This window comes from Ursus americanus, chromosome 33, assembly GCF_024610735.1.
Source record: "Ursus americanus isolate L20-20 chromosome 33, mUrsAme1.1.p, whole genome shotgun sequence".
Lineage (NCBI taxonomy): Eukaryota > Metazoa > Chordata > Mammalia > Carnivora > Ursidae > Ursus > Ursus americanus.
In genome coordinates, this window is record NC_142159.1 from 19452629 (window position 1) to 19474079 (window position 21451).

The 21451-nt window shown below is 37.9% G+C and overlaps 1 protein-coding gene across 2 annotated transcripts in view; it reads right to left on the reverse strand.

The window, feature by feature from the left end:
• The window catches only part of SPEN (spen family transcriptional repressor), an 89261-nt gene that overhangs the window by 40274 nt on the left and 27536 nt on the right, over positions 1–21451 (reverse strand). Inside the window, exon 3 of one of the 2 annotated variants that reach the window (XM_045774701.2) lies at positions 20159–20635. The exons of the other annotated variant lie outside the window; for it this stretch is intronic. Within the exon in view, the coding sequence (XP_045630657.2) occupies positions 20159–20635 (477 nt within the window). The remainder of the gene's footprint in view (positions 1–20158; positions 20636–21451) is intronic. 2 annotated transcript variants of the gene reach the window in all.

Consider the following 21451-nt stretch of genomic DNA (forward strand, 5'->3'; position numbering starts at 1 on the left):
GCACCAAGTACCCTAAACTATTGCACTCTTAAAATGGTTTCTGAGTTCCCTAGCTTTCTTTACCCTCAACCTAGGGATTCAAGGTGGTGGTTTAGCATCACAATTAGATTTTTCCTCACCAAAGTGCCATGTTCAGAAGAAATAGTAAAACTTCTATTTGCATATAGAGTTTAATGAGGTATTTTGTTTTTCGAACACTGAGACTTTTTTTGTTGTTTTGTTTTTAAGGATTTTATTTACTTATTTGAGAGAGCAAGCAAACACAAGCAGGGGGAGCAGGAGAGGGAGAAGGAGAGGCAGGCTCCCCACCAAGCAGGGAGCCAGAAGTGGGGCCCAATCCCAGGACTCTGGGATCATGACCCATGCCAAAGGCAGATGCTTAACCGACTGAGCCACCCAGGAGCCCCAACACTAAGACAATTTGCCTTTAAAAATGACAATATAAGGGCGCCTGCGTGGCTCAGCTGGTTAAGTGTCTGCCTTCAGCTCAGATCATGATGCCGGAAGTCGCAAGATGGAACCCCACAGCGGGCTCCTTGCTCAGTGGGGAGTCTGCTTCTCCCTCTGCCCCTACCCTTGATCATGCTCTCTCTCTCATTCTCTCTCTCAAATAAATAAAATCTTTAAAAAAATAAAAATGAAACTATCACAGCAAAAAAAAAAAAAAAAAAAAGATGCAAAAATGGGCACCTCTGAACTTGAACAAACATTTCTCCAAGGTAGACCTACAAGTGGCCAAAGAGCACACAAAATGATGCTCGACATGACTAATCATTAGGGAAATTCAAATCAAAACCACAATGAATGCTATTTCACACTCATTAGGATCGCTATTATTAAAAAAACAGAATATAATGAATGTTGACAAGGATGAAAAGAAATTAGAATCCTTACGCATTGCTAATAGGAAAATAAAACGGTACAGACATAAAAAAAACAGTATGCAATTCCTCAAAAAACCTGGATTACCATATGATTCAGCAATTGTACTTCTGAGTATATAATCAAAAGAACTGAAAACAGGCAGCAAAATTTATTGCAGTGGTGACAATGGGACCTGTAACATTTTCTGCCAGACTCACAGAGGAGAATGGAAATAACAAGACTTTTCAATATTAGAAACAATTAAGGAATAATAATTTTAGATTATTTGTCAAAACAGCAATCAATGTACTTCCTACAATTTGACTTCTAGGGCCCTAAAGAAATTGGATTCCAAAGATTATGGTGGGGAATTTTTGAAGTATGTCCATAGTCAAGTGGAGATCACAGAAACCCAACCAAAAGAATTGTGGCGTGACAGTGACAACTGTGGACTGAACAAAAGTTTTTTAAAAGGGTTACTTTTGGAGCACCTGGCTGGCTCAGTCAGTGGAACATGCAACTCTGATCTTGGGGTTGTGAGTTCAGGCCCCACGAGGGGTACAGAGATTACTTAAGAATAAAATAAGTATTTTTAGGGGCGCCTGGGTGGCGCAGTAGTTAAGCGTCTGCCTTCGGCTCAGGGTGTGATCCTGGAGTTCCGGGATCGAGCGCCACATCAGGCTTCTCCGCTAGGAGCCTGCTTCTTCCTCTCCCACTCCCCCTACTTGTGTTCCCTCTCTCACTGGTTGTCTCTCTCTGTCAAATAAAGAAATATAAATCTTAAAAAAAAAAAAAAAAGTATTTTTAGGATACTTAGGAGAGAGGGAGGGGCTATTTTGAAGATTAAGATTTTTTGACTTTGGAGGAACTAAGGTGATTGCCAGTGGAAGGAATTACATGTAAAATTCCTTAAAAAATTACTGACTTAAAAAAAATTAAAAATAGGGACTCCAATAGATATTTGTACACCCACATTCATAGTATGGTTAATAGTCAAAAGGTGGAAGCAACCCAAGAGTCCGTGGATAGACAACTGGATAAAAAAAGTACGATCTCAACATAAAATTGAGCATTATTCAACTTTTAAAAGAAAGGAAACTGATACATGCTACAGCTTGAAAGAACCTTGAGGACATTATGCTAAATTAAATAAGCCAGTCACAAAGGACAAATATTTTATGATTCCACTTACATAAGATATCGAGCATAGTCAAATTCATACAGACAGAAGTAGAATGGTGGTCACCAGGGGCTGGGGGAGGGACAACGAGAAATTGTTGAATGGATACAGAGTTCCAGTTTGGAAAAATAACAAGGTTATGGAGGTGGATGGTGGTAGTGGTTGCACAACAATGTAAATGCACTTAAACCCAATGAACTATAAACACTTAAAAATGGTTAAAATGGGGAGCGCCTGGCTGGCTCAGTCAGTAAAGCATGCAAGTCTTGATCTCGGGCTTGCAAGTTCAAGCTCCATGTTGGAGAGAGATTACTTTCTTAAAAAAAGGTTAAAATGGTAAATTTTATGTTATTTTGCCCCCCACACACACACAGGACCTACAAAGTAAAATACTAAGTGAACAGTTCTTCTCTTTGCACCTTAGAAAAACATGAGAGATTCCAAACCAGTCAATGAAACAGGATTCGTGCTGCTTTCTGTCAATAAGGCTCTGCTAAATCAAAGGGTCTCACAACCTGGTTTATCCAGGTATAGTTCCTCAGAATTATTTCAGAGAAAGGAGTTAGCTCTAACTAGTGATTCTGCAACTACTGCGAAAGATATGGGGAAAACACTGTAAGCTCTACTGTATAAATGATAAATTAAGCTCTTCAGAGTCAAAGGTAATGAAAAGTTGTCTAAATTCTTTAAATTTGGGATACTGAAACTACTGATACATTAAAGAGTGAAATTGTATTTTTTATTATGAAGCCAATATTTTATTTTTTATTTTTATTTTTTTTAAGATTTTATTTATTTGACAGAGAGAGAGACAGCCAGCAAGAGAGGGAACACAAGCAGGGGGAGTGGGAGAGGAAGAGGCAGGCTCCCAGCAGAGGAGCCTGATGTGGGGCTCGATCCCAGAACTCCGGGATCACGCCCTGAGCTGAAGGCAGACGCTTAACAACTGAGCCACCCAGGAGCCCCTGAAGCCAATATTTTAACTACAATTTTATTTTGGTCAACAGATTTTTATTAGACAAAGGTAGAAGCAGAAAGAGAAACATATTCCACCTGCCGTAATTTTGCTTTTTACTTCAATCAGCTTTTATTGCTGACATAAAAAATTAATAATTTATTTCCTAAGGATTTCTAAGTTTAGCAGAAAGTATACAGCTCAAAAGTTAACTTTTCTTGAGTTCTAGTTCCCATCTAGTCTTTAACTATGAGCGTTTATAAATATCAAGCATGTCTAAAGCTTAGAAAAGTACTGGGTTCACTTTTTTAAAAGATGCATTTATTTATTTTAGAGAGAAAGAGCACGCATGTGTGTGAGCAAGTAGGATGAGGGGGAGAGGGAGAGAGAGAGAGAGTCTCAAGCAAACTCTGCACTGAGCGTGGAGCCCAATGTGGGGCTCGAACCCACGACCCTGAGATCATGACCCAGGCTGAAATCAAGAGTTGATACTTAACCAACTGAGCCACCCAGGCACCCCCTGGGTCCATTTTACAGGTAGGTAAGATTAATACTAAATAGGTTTAGTGCTCATGGTCACTAAAGTGGTAGCAAATTCAACCACAATAATTAGAATAATTGGTTTTATTTATCTTCCTCTTCTGAAATTCAAGAGTTTACATATATGACGGAAAAACAAAATCACTAAAGACACTTTAAAAGAATCTGGCAGAAAACATGGCTTTTAAAATTGAGCTTAAATATGCTGTATGTGATTAGCTGCCTCACAAAAGATTAAGTACAGGTAACTCTCTGGGACGCAATTACAGCTACAGTTAAAGTTTTTTAAGTTTATTACTTACTGTCTTTGGATGGTGTTAAGTAAAAGGAACATGGAAATAGTTAATCTATAGGATGAGTGCTGGATAATTAAAGTTTACCCCCCCCCCAAAATCTGAAGGAATATTATTCAGTCTTAAAAAGGGAGGAAATTCTGTCATATGCTACAACATGGATGAATCTTTGAAACATGTTAAATGAAATATAAGCCAGATGCTAAAGGACTGATATTGTATGATTTCATTTATATGAGGTACCTTGAGTAGTCAAATTCTGTAGAGACAAAAAATAAAGCAGTAGTTACCAAGGGACTAGGGGCAACTTTGTTTGTTTTATTCTGTTTTTAAATAGGCTCCACACTGGGTGCACACACAGGGCTTGAACTCACCACCCTGAGATCAAGACCTGAACTGAGATAAAGAGGCAGAGGCTTAACCAACTAAGCCACCCCAGGCATCCCTATGTTTTAATGAGTACAGTTTCTGTCTGAGAAGAAAAAGCTCTGGAGATGGTTGGTGGTGATGACTGCACAACAAAGTAAATGTACTTAGTGCCACTGAACTGTATACTTTAAAATGGTGAGAATGGGGGCACCTGGGTGGGTCCTGGGATCGAGCCAGCAGGGAAGTCTCCCTCTCCCTCTCCATCTGCCTCTCCCCCTGCTCATGCTCTCTCTCGGTCTCTCAAATAAATAAATAAAATCTTTAAACATATATTTGAAGCTTTCAAAACTTATTGTTTTAATAAAAGCAAAAATGGAAAGAGACTGTACTCTTATTAAACAATTACTAAGGGGGCGCCTGGCTGGCTCAGTCAGTGGAGCATGTGACTCTTGATCTCAGGGTTGTGAATTCAAGCCCCACGTTGGGGTAGGGATTACTTTGGAATAAAAACAACAACAAGAACAACAACAACATCATCATTCAGGGACGCCTGGGTGGCTCAGTTGGTTGGGCATCTGCCTTTGGCTCCGGTCATGATCCTAGGACCCTGGGATGGAGCCCCGCCATCAAGCTACTTGCTCAGCAGAAGCCTGCTTCTCCCTCTGCCTGCCACTCCTCCTGCTTGTGCATGCACTCTCTCTGTGACAAATAAATTTTTAAAAATCTTAGAAAAAAAAAAAGGCTAAAATTTTTTTTCAAAAATAAATTCTTCTTAAAAAATAAATGAACTAGGGGCGCCTGGGTGGCACAGCGGTTAAGCGTCCACCTTCGGCTCAGGGCGTGATCCCGGTGTTATGGGATCGAGCCCCACATCAGGCTCCTCCGCTATGAGCCTGCTTCTTCCTCTCCCACTCCCCCTGCTTGTGTTCCCTCTCTCGCTGGCTGTCTCTATCTCTGTCAAATAAATAAATAAAATCTTTAAAAAAAAAAAGAATTTTAAGACGATGAACTAGCAGATACCTAGTCACAGAGTGCTGATTACCATTTTATGTTCACGTTTTAGGGGGTGAAGGTGTGGAGCCCATATGTGATTCGATTCTGCTACAGACAGATTCTGCTAAGTACATACTTCATAGTGGGTGTAAAAAACTTATCTTTCTACATACTGTCACTGTGTCCAAAACACCTTGCCTTAGAATTACTTTTGGCTTAAATTCCAAAGAGCCTAGGCTCACTGGAGTCATTATATTCCTGGCAAACCCTTAAGAGTCAGAAAACCTGCTATTCAAGTAACTCAAAGCAAAAAGCATCAAACACGCATTATCCCTGAAAGTTATAAGCAGATATAACATGTCCGCCTAAGGAACAAGAAATCCTGTATGGCAGCAAAGCCTTTAGAACACCCATGGGATGTCTTACTCAAGGGACAAACTGAGAGGAAATCTAAACCGTCAATTATAATACAGTGGGATTTTCTCATTCCCTTAACCACACGCAGTATATAAAATCAGATGTATTCCTTGTTTGAACAACCAGAATGTTTCAAAACGCATAAACCAAAAAAGCCTACAGATGAAGTGAAACCATAGTATTTTTTATTCCAAGTGGTTATGGACAACTGCTGTAACCTTTACCAAACCCACAAGTAAATTTGAACTTTGAGTTCTGCCTTCTTCCAACTGAACTTTGGTGCTAATTACATTTCCTTCCTATCCAGAATAAAAAAGTCATCTGCTATTTCCCACTTCTGAACTCTGTTAAGGCAGTTCCAGACCCAAGAGGTTAGAAGGGCACCGAATTCCCCAGCAGGAAACCTAAAGCCATCTACAATATATTTGGTGCACTTGTTTATTTATTTATAAATGACTTCAAATTACTCACTCCGAAACTCCAGCCTAAAGCCCTGCTTAAACAACTCCTGCAGTTTCTTCCAGTGGAAACAAACTCGAAGCTACAGTCCAAATGGCTCCAACCACCATGACAAAGCACATTCAGTAGGCTGGTTTGTTTCCCTTTGCTTCCCTCTACCACTGAAAATGACGTTCAAAGAATCACAAAATTCAACACTGAATTCTACTCCAGAAACAAACATTGTGGGTTAACTAAAATTTAAATTAAAAAAACGACAAACAAAAAAAAAGTTTTGGTTACAGAAATCTTGTCTAGAAGCAACACTGTAGCCATTAAATAGTCTTATTCTAATTCCAACACCAGAATTCTACTGTATATTAATACATTTTAACCCTCTAACCAAAGTTAAACTTCACTTAAATCTTACTTTCAGCTTAAGGGTTTTTTTTTAATTATAAAAAAATTACCCTGGTTAAAATGATTTTTCTTTTTGCGAAATTAAACTATTTGGAGGCTTAGATATTTAAGTTTTTCAAAAGCTGAAATATTCCCTTCGCCACCCTAGAAATCAACATGCACTTTAGCCTGACCAATACGAAATCTGTGTAAGATGGAATCTGGAAGTAGTTCAGTCTGTACTTGAGGCTCACGAGTCCCAAGAACCTTTTCTATTAATCCACAACTGCAAAGAGAATAGAAGGGTCTTGCAATTAAAATAAAAAGAATGTATTCTGTTTTCCTTTAAACAAAATGAAAAGCATTAAACAGATGCACAAATTACTTCATGACATTACAATCTTAATAGTGCTTGATTCTCGAACAGTGCTATCCAACAGAAGTTTAATACAAACCAAAAGTCTGAAACTTTCAAGTAGTCACACTTTTAAAAAGTAAAAAGAAACAGGTGAATTTTAATAATATATCTGATGAAATATACTCAAAATATTAATATGCAGTCAACATAAAAATTACTAATACTCTTTTTGCTACATTATCAAAATTCAGTGTGTATTTTTAATAGCTCTATTAAGATATACTTTCACACCAGAAAAGCAACCCATTTAAAAGTATACGGTTAATGATTTTTACTATATTTATGGAGTTATACAATCATAATATAACTTAAGTACATTTGCATCACCCCAAAAAGAAACCTCATACCTATTAGCACTCACTCCCCATTCTTTTCCACCCCCATTTCTAGACAATAACTAATCCACTTTGTGTCTATATAAATTCACCTTATCTGGATATTTCATATAAATAGAATCATATAGTATGTGGCCTTTTGTACTGGCTTCTTTCACTTAGCATGTTTTTGAGGTTTGCCCTGCTGTCAGGTTATAGCAAAGATCAGTACTGGTGCAAAGACTAGCCAAATTTCAAGTGTTCAATAGCCACATGTGGCCAGTGGACAGTACTGAACAACCTAGCTATAGAAACAAAAAGCTCCTCAAGAAACAAACATATCACCTGTTCAATAAGAGACCATGTTAAGGGGCACCTGGGTAGCTCAGTCGGTTAAGCCTCTGCCTTCGGCTCAGGTCATGATCCCAGGGTCCTGGGATCGAGCCCCGTGTTGGGCTCTCTGCTCAGCCAAAAGCCTGCCTCTTTCTCTCTCTCTCTCTCTCTCTCCCTCAGCCCCTCCCCACTACTTATTCTAATAAATAAAATCTTTAATAAAAACAAAAATCTTAAAAAAAAAAAAAGACCCCATGTTAAAGCCATGAGAATCCTTAAAGAGAAATGCCATTCATGACAGATCACACTTTAAAAAACAAAAAAAAAACAAAACCTCTGAAGACTTACTTATTCGAGAGAGCGAGCGAGAGCAGGGGTAGGCAGAGCGGGGAGAGAGAGGGAATCTCAAGTAGATGCCATGCTGAGCTCGGAGCTGGATGTGGGGCTCGATCTCACACCTTGAGATCATGACCTAAGCCAAAACCAAGATTCAGACACTTAACCGACTGAGCCACCCAGATTCCCCACACTTCAGAGGTTTAATTTTAAAATAATTGTTATAGTATATATAAAAATCATTATAAAAAACTAATGCTAGGGTGTTATCTTGATAAAGCAACAAATATTTCTCATTGTAATTCCAGATAGCTCCAACAAGTAAGCAAAATGATTCTTAAAGGCATAAATTTCCACTTTAAAAGTACAGAATTAGGGACGCTTGGGTGGCTCAGTCAGTTAAGTCTGCCTTCAGCTCAGGTCATGATCCCAGAGTCCTGGGATCAAGCCCCACACTGGGCTCCCTGCTCAGCAGGAGTCTACTTCTTCCTCTCCCCCTTGCTCATACTCTCTCTCTCAAGAGAGGGAGAGAGAAAGAAAGAAAAAGAAGAAAAAGGAAGGAAGGGAGGGAGGGAAAGTACAAAATTAACAGAAAAAGTGGACCTTAGTTCCAGGGTACCTACCACTTTATACTTCAAAAACTATCTTTATTGATGATTTATAACAAAAAAATACCCACCCACCCCTTGTTTAGGATTATACCAACAATTCACACAAGCTTTTTTTTTTTTTAAGTTTTTAGGGGTGCCTGGGTGGCTCATTCAGTTAAGCGTTTCCCTTCTGCTCAGGTCATGATCCCAGGATCCTGGGATCTACCCCACATTGGGTTCCCTGCTTCTCCTTCTCCCTTTCCCCTTGGCTTGTGCACTCTCTCTCTCAAATAAAATAAAATCTTAAAAAAAAAAAAAAGTTTTTGTTTTTTTTTTAAAGATTTTATTTATTTATTTGAGAGAGAGAGAGACAGCCAGTGAGAGAGGGAATACAACCAGGGGAAGTGGGAGAGGAAGAAGCAGGCTCCCAGCGGAGGAGCCTGATACGGGGCTCGATCCCAGAACTCTGAGATCATGCCCTGAGCAGAAGGCAGACGCTTAACGACTGCCCCACCCAGGCGCCCCCCCAAAAAAAAGTTTTTAATTTAGTGACAGTAAGAAAAACTCAATAGTTACTCAGCCAAATTCTAACAATGTCCAAATTTATTTTATTGAACTATATATATATATAATGTTTTCCCACCTTATTCTATGAATATATTTTACTACCCACATGGTAGCATATAGTTCTTCTAATTTCCTCATCTATACCAAGAAAAATTTTTAGAGTATGACTCAGATTCTTGGGAGAAACCAACTCTATTTTGCAAAGTTAATCTTAAAATGTATTTCATTAGGGGCACTTAGGTGGCCCAGTTGGTTGAGCGTCCAACTCTCGGTTTTCGCTCAGGTCATGATCTCGGGGTCATGGGATGGAGCCTCTGAGCTCAGCGTCGAGTCTGCTTGAGAGTCTCTTTCCCCCTCTGCCCCTCACCTTGCTCACATGTGTGCTCTATCTCTCAAATAAAGAAATAGAATCTTTAAATAAATAGAATCTGTAAATTTCACTTAATATTTTGTCGATCTGGAAAGAAATTCATCTATTCAAAAAGTGGATTTAGGAAGATGTTCGATAGAGGTCACTTCATACAATTTCTACAACAGTAAACTCTAATAGCATATAATTTAATGAATGACCACATGATTTAAGTAAATAAATTACCAGAGAGTGCTCTATTTTCTCACAAGAGAAGCAATCACAAAACTTCCCTTTATAAATAAAGGCAATCATTTAGTTTATAAGACACAGACTGAAAAAAAAAAAAATTAGGGGAAGGTACCTGCAATAAAATCTTGGCTATTTCTGAGCTTCAGAAAATGGTAATGTTTAAAATAAGATTACCACATTTTCCTTTATATCTGTGATGGATGATCCCTTATTCAGGGCAGGGTGAAATTATACCACGGTTTCTGAAAATGACCTCCAAATGTAAACAACTCAAAAAAGATAAAAGAGAAGAACACCAAAACTGCTCTGAATAAACTTCTACCATAAGTAAAAAAGACTAACAGAGGTTTCAATCTCATTCCAAAAGTCTGAAACATAAGCAAGGTTATGGAAATTTCCATTTTCTATACAGCCCTGGCAACCAGAAAGACAAAAATAAATGTACTCTTTTATTTGAGGCTTTAATTTGTGGCTTAGTGACTTCTGGGTGTTCTCTGATCAGGAATTAGGCCATGTTTAATCACTTAATTCCCTTATTTCTCAAAGAGGAAAAGCTAAGAGGTTCTTTATATGCACAAAGTGGCCATGACACTAACAATTTGCAATTTAAGCATAATATTTTTTTAAAAGAGTTTGCCTCCAAGTCAAACAAAATTCAGCACAGTTCTTTTAATTTTAAAATCTGTTGTTTAGGATTTTAATCTGAATTACTTTTTGTTAGTCTGAAAGTAACGTTTAAAAAATTCACTTCAAAAAAAATTTACTTCAAGATTAAAACTCACAAGACATGGAGTCACAAGTTTACCCCCAAATCTATTTTCATTTCTTCCATCTAACAATCAAACCAAAACAAACCCCAGCACAACCCAAATGGAAAGAATGAAAAAGGGTAAGGGAGTGACAGTCTGTCACTTCAAACAGACTAATTTAACTAAAAGCAAAATTCCTGGGGAACTTTGGAAATTAGTAAAATACATTTTTGGTAATAAATTCTTTAAGTTTTTTAAAATTTATTTGAGAGCAAGAGATGGAGAGAAGGAAGGAAGGAGAGCACAAGCACGGGGGAGGAGCAGAGAGAGAGAGAAAGAGGGAGAGAGAATCTCCAGCCCACTCAGGGCTGAGAGCGGAGCCTGACACAGGGTGGGATCTCATGACCCCGAGATCAAGACCTGAGCCAAAATCAAGAATCTGAGACTCAACTGATGGAGCCATCCAAGTACCCCCAAATTTTTGGTAATAAATTCTTTATCACCAAGTGCAAACCATGTTATTATCTACCCAAGCAATGGTGGCAGACGCTGTTTTTCAAGCCTTGGCTTTTAAAGGACAGAAAACAAAAAGCAAGGGAGTAACGAGTAAAGATGCACTGGAAATAGCAGAGTTCACACCAGCTTTCAGTCTTAAAACTCCTTACTGTATCTGATAAATGCTTCCCCCTAGGAACGAACTGGGGTTAACTGGCAGCCACTTCACAGCCTGCTCCTCCCCACTGCCTGCCCAGTCCCAGCTCAGGGGCCTGCCTGGTCCCCGCCCCACCCCTGGGCTAAGGGCTGGGCAGAAACTCTGGCAAAATAAGGAAGCCTCTGGGAGGTGGCAAGCGGCCAACTCAAACTGGATGATTCCAGTTTAGGCTGGTTTGACTCACAAACAAGCAGTTCTTAGCTTTCCCCACATATTCAGACACACTGGCTGCCGTGGCGGCACACAATGAGCTCTCCTCATTTGCTCTGAGCGTTAAGTCTACCTTGTTCTCAGTTCCCTAGCAGCAGGGGATCTCAAGTGAAAGCCGGATTCTCCGTACAGAGCAAATATGATCAGCCCAGCACTTGTTTCCAAAACTGCCTATTCCATACAGAACCCTAATGCTGACACCACCTATTACCTATGGAAAGCCTTACTGAGAATGCTTGTACTTGACAAAAAAGAGGAAAACCAGAAAGGAAATAGATCTATTTATGGATCTCCACAATGGAAGTTCAAGCCCATTAGAGCAATCAGAAAGCAAACACCTCCATTTCCATATTTAGCATTAAAAAGTCTTGGCTAGCTAAAATGACCCCAAAAGAGAGAAGGTTGTGTATAAATAAACTATACAGAGCCTAGCAAGGAATGTGCTTCAAAAATGAAGGGTCTTCAACTGATGGTGGGAATGGTAAAAAGATACTACTACTAATACATACATACATACACACACACACACACTCTCTCTCTCTCTCTCTCTCTCTCTCTCTCTCATTGGGGTGTATTCTCCAAAGCACACACTGGGAAACGTTTATTCCATGTTGCTCAACAGCCCCAAAACTGATTTAAGAGGGAATGAACAAATGTTCCTTCTTCTGGAAAATAATGATAGTTAAGGGAGCTACTCAAAATATGGGGAGACTTTGTGAATTTGAAATCTAATCGTTTTCTCCAGGATTGAAGACACACTAATATGCTTGCTGTTCTCGTTTTGTCCCTCCAACCCTTCTCCCTCCAGGTAGGTAGCTTTTTAAAGAACTTTGATAACTGTCAACCGTACTTCAATAAAATAAAGAAAAAATAAATTTTCTATGAAAAAAAAACTTAGATACCAATATTTCAAGGAGAATAATCATAAAGTCAATGAAACCACTAGATGACTTATTTCATCACAAATAAGAGTTACAAATTTCAAGATTAAAACTTTATTTAATGGTTGGAAATAGAGCAATGAATACATTTTATTTACAATACTGACTTTCACAAGACAGTCTTCCTTTTAAAATCTAAGATAATTTCAGCTGTCTAAAAAAGTAAAAATGAGGCAGAAGTGCAAAATAATAAAACAGGCTAAGAATGGTTGTGAAACCCAGAAATAAATCAGCTATTTAAAATGCATTAAAATGGTATTTTACTTAGGCTTAAAATAAGCATGCAAATATTTTCATTTTATATGAAGGGAGCAAAAGATAAAGAAACATCCCTCCTGGGGCGCCTGGGTAGCGCAGTCGTTAAAGCGTCTGCCTTCGGCTCAGGGCGTGATCCTGGTGATCCGGGATCGAGTCCCACATCAGGCTCTTCCGCTATGAGCCTGCTTCTTCCTCTCCCACTCCCCCTGCTGTGTTCCCTCTCTCGCTGGCTGTCTCTCTGTCACATAAATAAATAAAATCTTTAAAAAAAAAAAAAAAAAAGAAACATCCCTCCTAAGAATATTTATTATCCTTGACTTTGGCTTCTTAAAGGCTTACATAAACCTTTACTGTTCCTACTTCGAAGTCCTCTGAATGCTCCCAAAACGTACACTTCACCAGTTATCCCCAAATCATTAAACATCTAATCGTCTATTTTTAAATTTAGCATAGTTTATGTTTCAATGGTTTCTGTGCATAGGTATCTTCTCTTTACACACTCAAAGGAAAAAAAAATCTCTTTTCAATTTAAGTGATTCATCTCAAACTGACAGGTATAAACAGTAGCAAAGAGGAGAAAGGTTGGTATTACGCAATAAAACCAACTTAATTTCTACTCACTTCAATCCTACGCAGCTACAAACAGAAGAGCTAGGGAAAAAAAAAATTCTAAACACCAATTTCCCAAATATAGTATGATTTGTTATATCATTTTTTCCCTGAGATTAAAAGGCATTACTTTTAGTGGTAGTGACTTTCTTCTGTTAAAAAAAGGAATACAAACTATTTTTATGTCCTAAATATATCTAAGAATAAAGAATCACAGTGCAACAAAACCAAATTTTATTTCCAACTAAATCCAGAAATTATTTGCCTATTCATTATTATCGGTAAGTGATCACTTGAGAATTAAAAACTCACACAGATGTGTTTTTAGGATTAAACATTACATCAATCACCAACAAACCGCTAATTATTAATTCCTTTAACACTTAAAAAAAACTGACTTTTGGGCATCTGGCTGGCTCAGTCACTGGAGCATGCAACTCTTGATCTCAGGGTCATGAGTTTGAGCCCCATGTTGGGCATAAAGGTTACTTAAAAATAAAATCTTTGGGAGCGCCCAGTGGCTCAGCTGGTTAAGCGTCTGCCTTCAGCTCAGGTCATGATCCCAGGGTCAGGGAATGCTCGGAGCCCCTAGGGAGTCTGCTTCTCACTCCTCCTCTCCCTCTGCCCCTCTCCTCCTGCTCATGTTCTATCTCAAATAAATAAGATCTTATTTATTTGACAGAGACAGCCAGCGAGAGAGAGAACACAAGCAGGGGGAGTGGGAGAGGAAGAAGCCAGGCTCCTAGCGGAGGAGCCTGATGTGGGGCTTGATCCCAGAACTCCAGGATCATGCCCTGAACCAAAGGCAGACGCTAAACAACTGCGCTACCCAGGGGCCCCATTAAAAAAATAAAACCTTTAAAAAACCCACTGACTTTTTACTTCATACATGTATTAAAACTACTTCCATATCTGACAGTTTCCAGCACATTACATGTATCATAGCAAATCGTGTAGTCAGGTAATAAAATGAGTGTTCCTTCCCCAAATCAACATTCTAAATAGCATACTTGTAAAATAAGAGAAATGGAAGGTACACGGTCACTTTGCTACCCATAACACCACTAATCCCAATGGCTTCCCTCTCACCTTACCAGCCTCATCCATAATCTTTCACAAGCCTACAAGAGGACAGCAATTTTGGAAATTTTTCTTTTCTTTCTTTTTTCTTTTTTTTTAATGAGTGATAGTAAAGCACAGTTTAATGAGCAATACTACAAAGCTCCCAAAGAGGGAGGGGACCTAAGAGGGTTGCCTGGAAAATTTTCTACATGAACCTGAAAGGAAGTTCTCTCTCCTTAAACAAATAACTGCAAACCTCCTCTTGAAAAAATAGACAAAAGGGTAGTTGAATAAAATTCCCCCCCTAGGAAACTATAATCTATAATGTCTTGATTGTTCACAAAATGACTGGTCTTTATAGAAAAAAAATGCTCATTAGATTCCTTTTAACTATATCTGTTTTAAGAATCCAGAATCTGTTCAATATGCTAATTACTGTTTAAACATAATTCAGGTAAAATAATCTTAAATTGTCTATCATTAAAAAGAAAATGAGTAGGGTTATGGTCAACTCTGATATAATCTGCTCCAAAAATGTAAAAGAAATATACAAATAAGTTCTACAACTACTACTAGCAATAAGAAGTATTTTTCAGGGGCACCTGGGTGGCTCAGTAAGTTAAGCATCTGCCTTCCACTCAGGTCATGATTCCGGGGTCTTGGGATCCAGTCCCCCCCCGCTCAGCAGGGAGCCTGCTTGTCCCTTTCCCTCTGCCCCTCCCTCCTCCACTCATGTTTTCTCTGCCTTGGTCTCTCTCTCTCAAATAAAATTAAAAAAAAAAAAATTTTTTTTTTAATGAAGTATTTTTCATTTCCCTTTCAATAAGAAGTAAACTATTCTAATTGCAAAGCTAAGATATTAAACAAGAGAGGGGCTGTAGCATAAATCACACCGTATCTTAATAGAGCATCAGTGTTGAAAAGGTGGATTACTGGAAGTTCCATCTGCTTTTCTTGTTACTTTAAATAAACACCAAAAAGGCTACTTCACATGTCAGTTTTCCTGCCCTGGAAGTAAGAAAGAGAGAGTATCTGTCTGTCTGTGTCTCTCCCCCCACCCCTCCCTGTTCCCAAGCCTCTTCCTTAAATCTTTCAACTATGCGGCGCCTGGCTGCTCAGTCGGTAGAGCATGCAACTCTTGATCTCAGGGTCATGAGTTTAAGTCCCACACTGGGCATGGAGCCTACTTTAAAAAAAATCTTCCAACCATGCCAGTATAAAAGAAAATCTAGTAATATAATTATTAACTATGCCAAAAAACACATGAAATTTCATCAAATATTTTCTATATCAACTTACTATAATTTTAAAAATCTGTATGGAGAAAGTTTGCTCTAAATTCTGATTCAGGGCTCCTGGGTGGCTCAGGTTGGTTAAGCGTCCAACTCTTGATTTCCGATCAGATCAAGATCCCGGGGTTGTGAGACTGAGAGCCGCGTTGGGCTCCATGCTTAGTGGGGAGTCTGCTTGAGATTCTACCTCCTTCTCCCTCTGTCCCTCCCCACGCTCGCATGTGCTCTCGCTCGCTCGCTCTCTCAAAAAAAAAAAAAAAAAAAGAAAGAAAGAAAGAAAGAAAAGAAAAGGAATTCTGAGTTATTCAAACAGGTAACAAAGCATGATTTAATGTCACACGGTTTACCAAAAGCCACAAAGAGACAACGAAATATCACTAACTACAGTTATTTTCATGTAGTTATCTTTGCTTATTACTACATTCATCTGCTTCCACCTGAAGACCTATTTTTGTGAGAATAAAACTCTGTAGTTACCAGACATATTTAGACAGACAAACCAACAGGGTTCAGAAGAACAAAGGAAAAGGATGACCACAGCCCAAAAAACTTTTAAGGGAGATGAGGCTGCTTTTGGAAAGCTGGAAAGATGAACTAGCCACAGACACCCAGATTAATATAAATACATGTTGGCTCTTAGACACATATGTAGTTTTTTTTCTCTGTTTTAACTTAGCCATTGCAAATGTTTAATCTAAACTAGTTCTATTTGTAGTGCGCCTGGCTGGCTGAGTCAGAAGAGCATGTTGACTCTTGATCTCGGGGTGGAGAGTTCAAGCCCCACACTGGATGTAGGATTACCAAAAAAGAACAGTAGTAATAAACTTTAAAAAATAATAAAAATAAATAAACAAACTAGTTCTATTCTTGGGGCTCCATACAACCTACCTTACATCATAAATTTGGTGCACACAAAAACACAATATTTGTTAAATAGATGGCTGAATGTAAACTCAAAAGTTAACTTTAGACTAAAAAGAGATTTAGAGAAGAAACCTATTGAATAGGAGGGAATGGAATAAGAACAGGTTTAGGATTATCCAAGGCTCAACTCTCTCCCTTTACTCTTTCAACCACTTCTTCCCCATTCATTCAGTAAACCTCTCTAGGGTATAGAATCAAGGACTAACTGCCAGGATATCTTTTCAGCAATCTGGTGAAGTCTGTGCACCACTTTTCAGAATAATGTTTCTAAATGCATGAAGTAAAATAAATGGGAATAAAAGGGAAACCAATTATATTGACACAGTTATTATTTAAATTTTTGTGATATGTTTTCATTAACATTAAATTACCCCCCAAAAAACCCATTTAATTACAATACTTAACATTGAGATTAGTAACTACTTCTCAGTAATGATGATTCGAAACCCCATTTTGAGGTATCTGCAACTATAATAATAAATTACCTGTGGATTTTACTGGTAACAATGTAACTCATACTGTCGTTACTACTGTTTTTTGTTGCCTACTTTCATAATGGGAAGCAATACTTAATTTCAGTTACAGGTTACTAATGAAAAGATGTAATTTTCCCTATCCAAGTTCAGGGACCCTAAGCCAGCCCAATCACCTTTGGGTGTGATCAAAGTAAACAACTGGGAAACAAAGTACAATCAAAAAACTACTTTATCAAGGAAAGCTTATGAACTAATTTAAATTCAATAAATTCTTCAATTCCTTTAACCTGTATACAGAAAATTCATTAACATGACAGGAAAAAGAAACCCAATGACAGGAAACTACAGAAATAAAATATGTTCAACTCCAATCAGGGCTTTTAAAATAAATACTTTTGTGGAATATATGCATTTAAAATTTTCTGTTGAAAGGAAAAGTGACTCCCTAAACCATGACAAAAAGAGACAGCACCCTAGAGCTGCACACAGGAAAGTTTATACCATAGAGGCCCAGTTCTCACCAGTTAAATACTAAGAACAGTTATGCAGAAACTGTAGGTATGTCATTTATAAAGAGTTCACAACCAGACTGCTACCAATCCCATGTTTACTCATTGGAAATGCACTGCTAGAAGTCTGTTCACCAAAGCTCCAACAATTAAGGGGGATGGAAGGTGATTAACTTCCCAGTCAGTCATGCAGACAGAATACAAGCTTGTTTCTACAGCTAGAACCAAGCTATATTTTATCTACTATAAGATGATCATTTGAAACATTTTTAAAGAATTTGGAAGGTCATAGTTTCACAGTCATAAAGTTTTAAAGATGACAAAAAAGAACTTATTTCCTCCAAAAGGAAACTGAACATTCTGAACCTACATAACATCCCAAAATATTACACTCTGAGGTCAACATCATAGTCAAGGAAAAGAGGACATCTGATAAAAGGGAGGCTGAACCGAGGAATAATGGGTATGCTCTGCACACACAAAGATTTTTTTTCTCGTACTTGCTTCAATCATATATAATGGCCAAATCTTTTAGCTATTTACATCAATTTTGCTTTTTAACTAAGAACTGTATCTAAATATTTCAACTATTTATTGAACACGTACTTTGAGAAAGACAGTATGCTAGGCTCTATGGTGTGCACAAAGGAAGACCTGGTCCTATTCTTACAGGACAGCATTGAAAGGCCAGTCACTCAGTCCCATCTCCAGAAAGTTCATTCTGTTTCTCACAAATCAACATAATCTGATTATTAACATAATGTCTTTCCCACTTGTCCAAAAGTTAGGCATTCTCAGAGTCCAAGACTTCCTTCTCCAAGCTACTGAAATAGCCTCCTCACCACAATCTCTGTCTTTCCTATTCTAAGTCACCAGATGCCTTTCTAAAGCACAGATCGCAACAAACTCTCCCTTCTCAAAATCTTTCAACCACTCATCTCTGCATAAAAAACCAAACCCAAAATCATTATCGTGGTTAAGTCATTCTAAATTATGTGCTGTTCACAAAACATTCTTCCATTTGTACCCCTTTAGGTTGTTCCTTCAACCCACAATGTTCCCTGCCTAAAACTCAGCTCTTCTTGTTAAAGTCCTACATAACAGCCTTTATAGCCCTAAATCATAAAAACTTCCAGCCCTAAGCATGAATCAGGTAGCTGACAGAAGAGGAAATAGCTTCAACAACTGTAATTTAGTCCCCATTTTTCTAAGTTTATCCTGCCTTTTTGAGTTATCTTTTGGACTGTAAATATTCAGAAGCATATAACCATTCCTTTAGATTACATACACAAGGATTAGCTCCATCAAATTCATCAGATGGCCTCTGGCTTCAAGTTTTTGAGCTTACAATGCTAAGGGCCAGATCCCAAACCACTATCACTCCCACCAAAGCACAATGCCATCCTGAAGGCCCTGTATCATGTTTCTCCAACTTTAACACTTCCACAATTGGTTGGCTTTTCAATAAGTTTTGACACAATGGAATGCTACTGCATCCCTTTAATGAGGTAGGTTTAGGGGAAAAAAGACTAAAACTTGAGTACCTTAATTCTATGTAGGAGAAAGTAGGACGTGATAAGCTTATAGAATTCAAATGAATCTTGTCAATCATCTAACTTGACAATATATCAAATAAAATCATGAGAGGTTAAGGGTTTTCATCCATGTCACAGAGCTGCAACACTAGAGCCGGAACATAATTTTCCCCAATTACACGATCATTTACTTTTCTTAAATTAATTCTAAGCAGGCAATACTAAAGAAAAATAATCTGGGCATTTTAATCAGGTCAAAAAATTTTGTATCCCATAAATTTAAAATACACATCATCCAAATATAAAACTAGGATATCTGACATAAATAGGTTGAGTAACAATAACTGGAAACGGGGAATGGTTAAAGACTACCAACAACTGAAGCAGTAATAATAATAGCTAGCAATTATTAAAGGCAGCATTTAATATATATGGGTATCAAGCTAAGCACTTAAATGCATTTTTTAATTTTAATCTTCACAATAACTTTAAAGCATGATCCTCACAAAACATGAGAAAGCTGAGGCACAGACAGCTTAAGTAACTTGTCCAAGATTATAAAATGAGTAAGCTATACTATCTACCTAGATCTGTGATAAACTTCTAAGCTGTTTCCTGTTAAGATTACCTTCAAATTATTATTTTTATCTTTAGAATAAACCATCTTTGTGAAAAAAATTCACAACTAATGAAATTAGCTCACTCAGCCTTAGTGAACAGCTAAGTTACAACCTGCATTTAAAGAAAGCTTTTCTACCAAAGTTTATAAATCAGCTATCACCTTGGCATTAAAATTAGTTAAAATGTACCCAAAAGTAGATTTAGTCATTGATAATAGATGTGTCAACAATATATTTCACCAATACATCTTTAAACAAAAGGCTTTTATGAATTTTCAACCAAAATAATAGAAATAAGTTAGCATTATACACCCAAGGAATTAAAAACCTTAAAGAGAGACCCCATATTCAGCGGCACAGGATTTACTTCGATTCAGCTAAAGTTACCATTTTTCTGCCTCTTTTGGCCATTTTAATATTGAGCATCTGGAGCACAAAACAGTATTTGCAAATCACTTAGTTTCAGGTACTTGACAGAATGGTGAATTCCATGGCCACCCACTAATCAAAGCTTCTTCACTTGTTATATACATGATCCAAGATTACTTACTTTTTAAAAATTTACTATGCTACAAATCATTACCACTGATTGTTGAGAATTTGTGACATTTTATTCAACAGCTCGTCTGTTATAACAAAAGGCTGTTAACCTACCTGTCACTGCTGGTACTACTGCTGCTGCTGATTGAATCACTACTGGAGGATCTACTCCTAGAGCCGCTGCCGCTAGGGGACCTTGTAGGTCTAGACGCTTGGCTAGCCAGCCTCTGAGGAGACTGATTTCTAGACTGGGATGAATGTGGTGAGCGACTCCTGCTGTGCTGGTAATTCCGCTCTGGCCTTCTGCCTCGTACCTCCCGGGTAATATCATCCCTGTAGATATCCCTGTGTACCACACTGGGCAGTGTAAACTGCTCCCGAGCCCTAGGTTCGTATCGGGGGTCATGAGCATCAAAACGGTTTGGACTTCGACTCCGAGAAGTATAATAGAGCCCATGTTGTAAAGTCCGCTCTCGAGGATCTCTATAGTAATCCTGATCGTAATGTCTTGTCCGATCAAATCCTCCCGTCCCCCGTTCATGGTGTCCATAGGCACTATGTTCATAAGCACGCTCCCTGTTATCTGAAGCCCTGCATTTAGGAGGGGGGGAAAAATATTTAATCAATCAGAAAAGGGCAAGCAAAACTAAAAGCAAGTCATGCAAACATTCATTTCAGCATTGTCTGTCTTTGCAACTGGTCATTTTCTAAACAGCATTAACCTACTTAGTAAGCAAACACTACCAAGCTTAACATTTTACTTGACTCCAAAAATTATTTTCACAGCTGAGCAATCATTGTGTATATTGGGCTTTCATGACTAGTGTTCTGCAAGTCAGATGCTCGGGCTTATATACAGAAATATACATATACCATCTCCTTTTCATATGCAGTTCAATGGAATAAGAGACTGTCATTTTAATATCAAAGTTTTCTATACTTCCATTTGATTAAAATATATACTAAATTTTTACTTACTTGACAAATTTTAGGCAAAATTTCCATGATACATTTTAACACAGACATGAAAGCCCTATTGCAATGTATGTCCCAGCAGTAAGAGGGCATTTTCAAAGAAGTCCAGAAAAAATTTTAAGTATAACTTTTTCTCATTAACTTTCGACTTCTTGGGTAATTATAAAAACTACCAGATTATGTAAACTGCTGTGCCCAAACAATCACCCTTAATAATAAAAATGGAATCTTAAAAGAAAAACAAAGAAAACCACTTAGGTTATCAAAATACTGGATTGACACATGCTATTCTATGGTAAATTTAACTAATTAGAGAATAAAGATTATTTTATCTCCTGGTGCTATCAAATTCCACGTAATTTTTAAAGCAACTACTCCATGATTCTACCTGTTAATGTTTGTACTTAATATTTACAGGAAATACATTCTCAT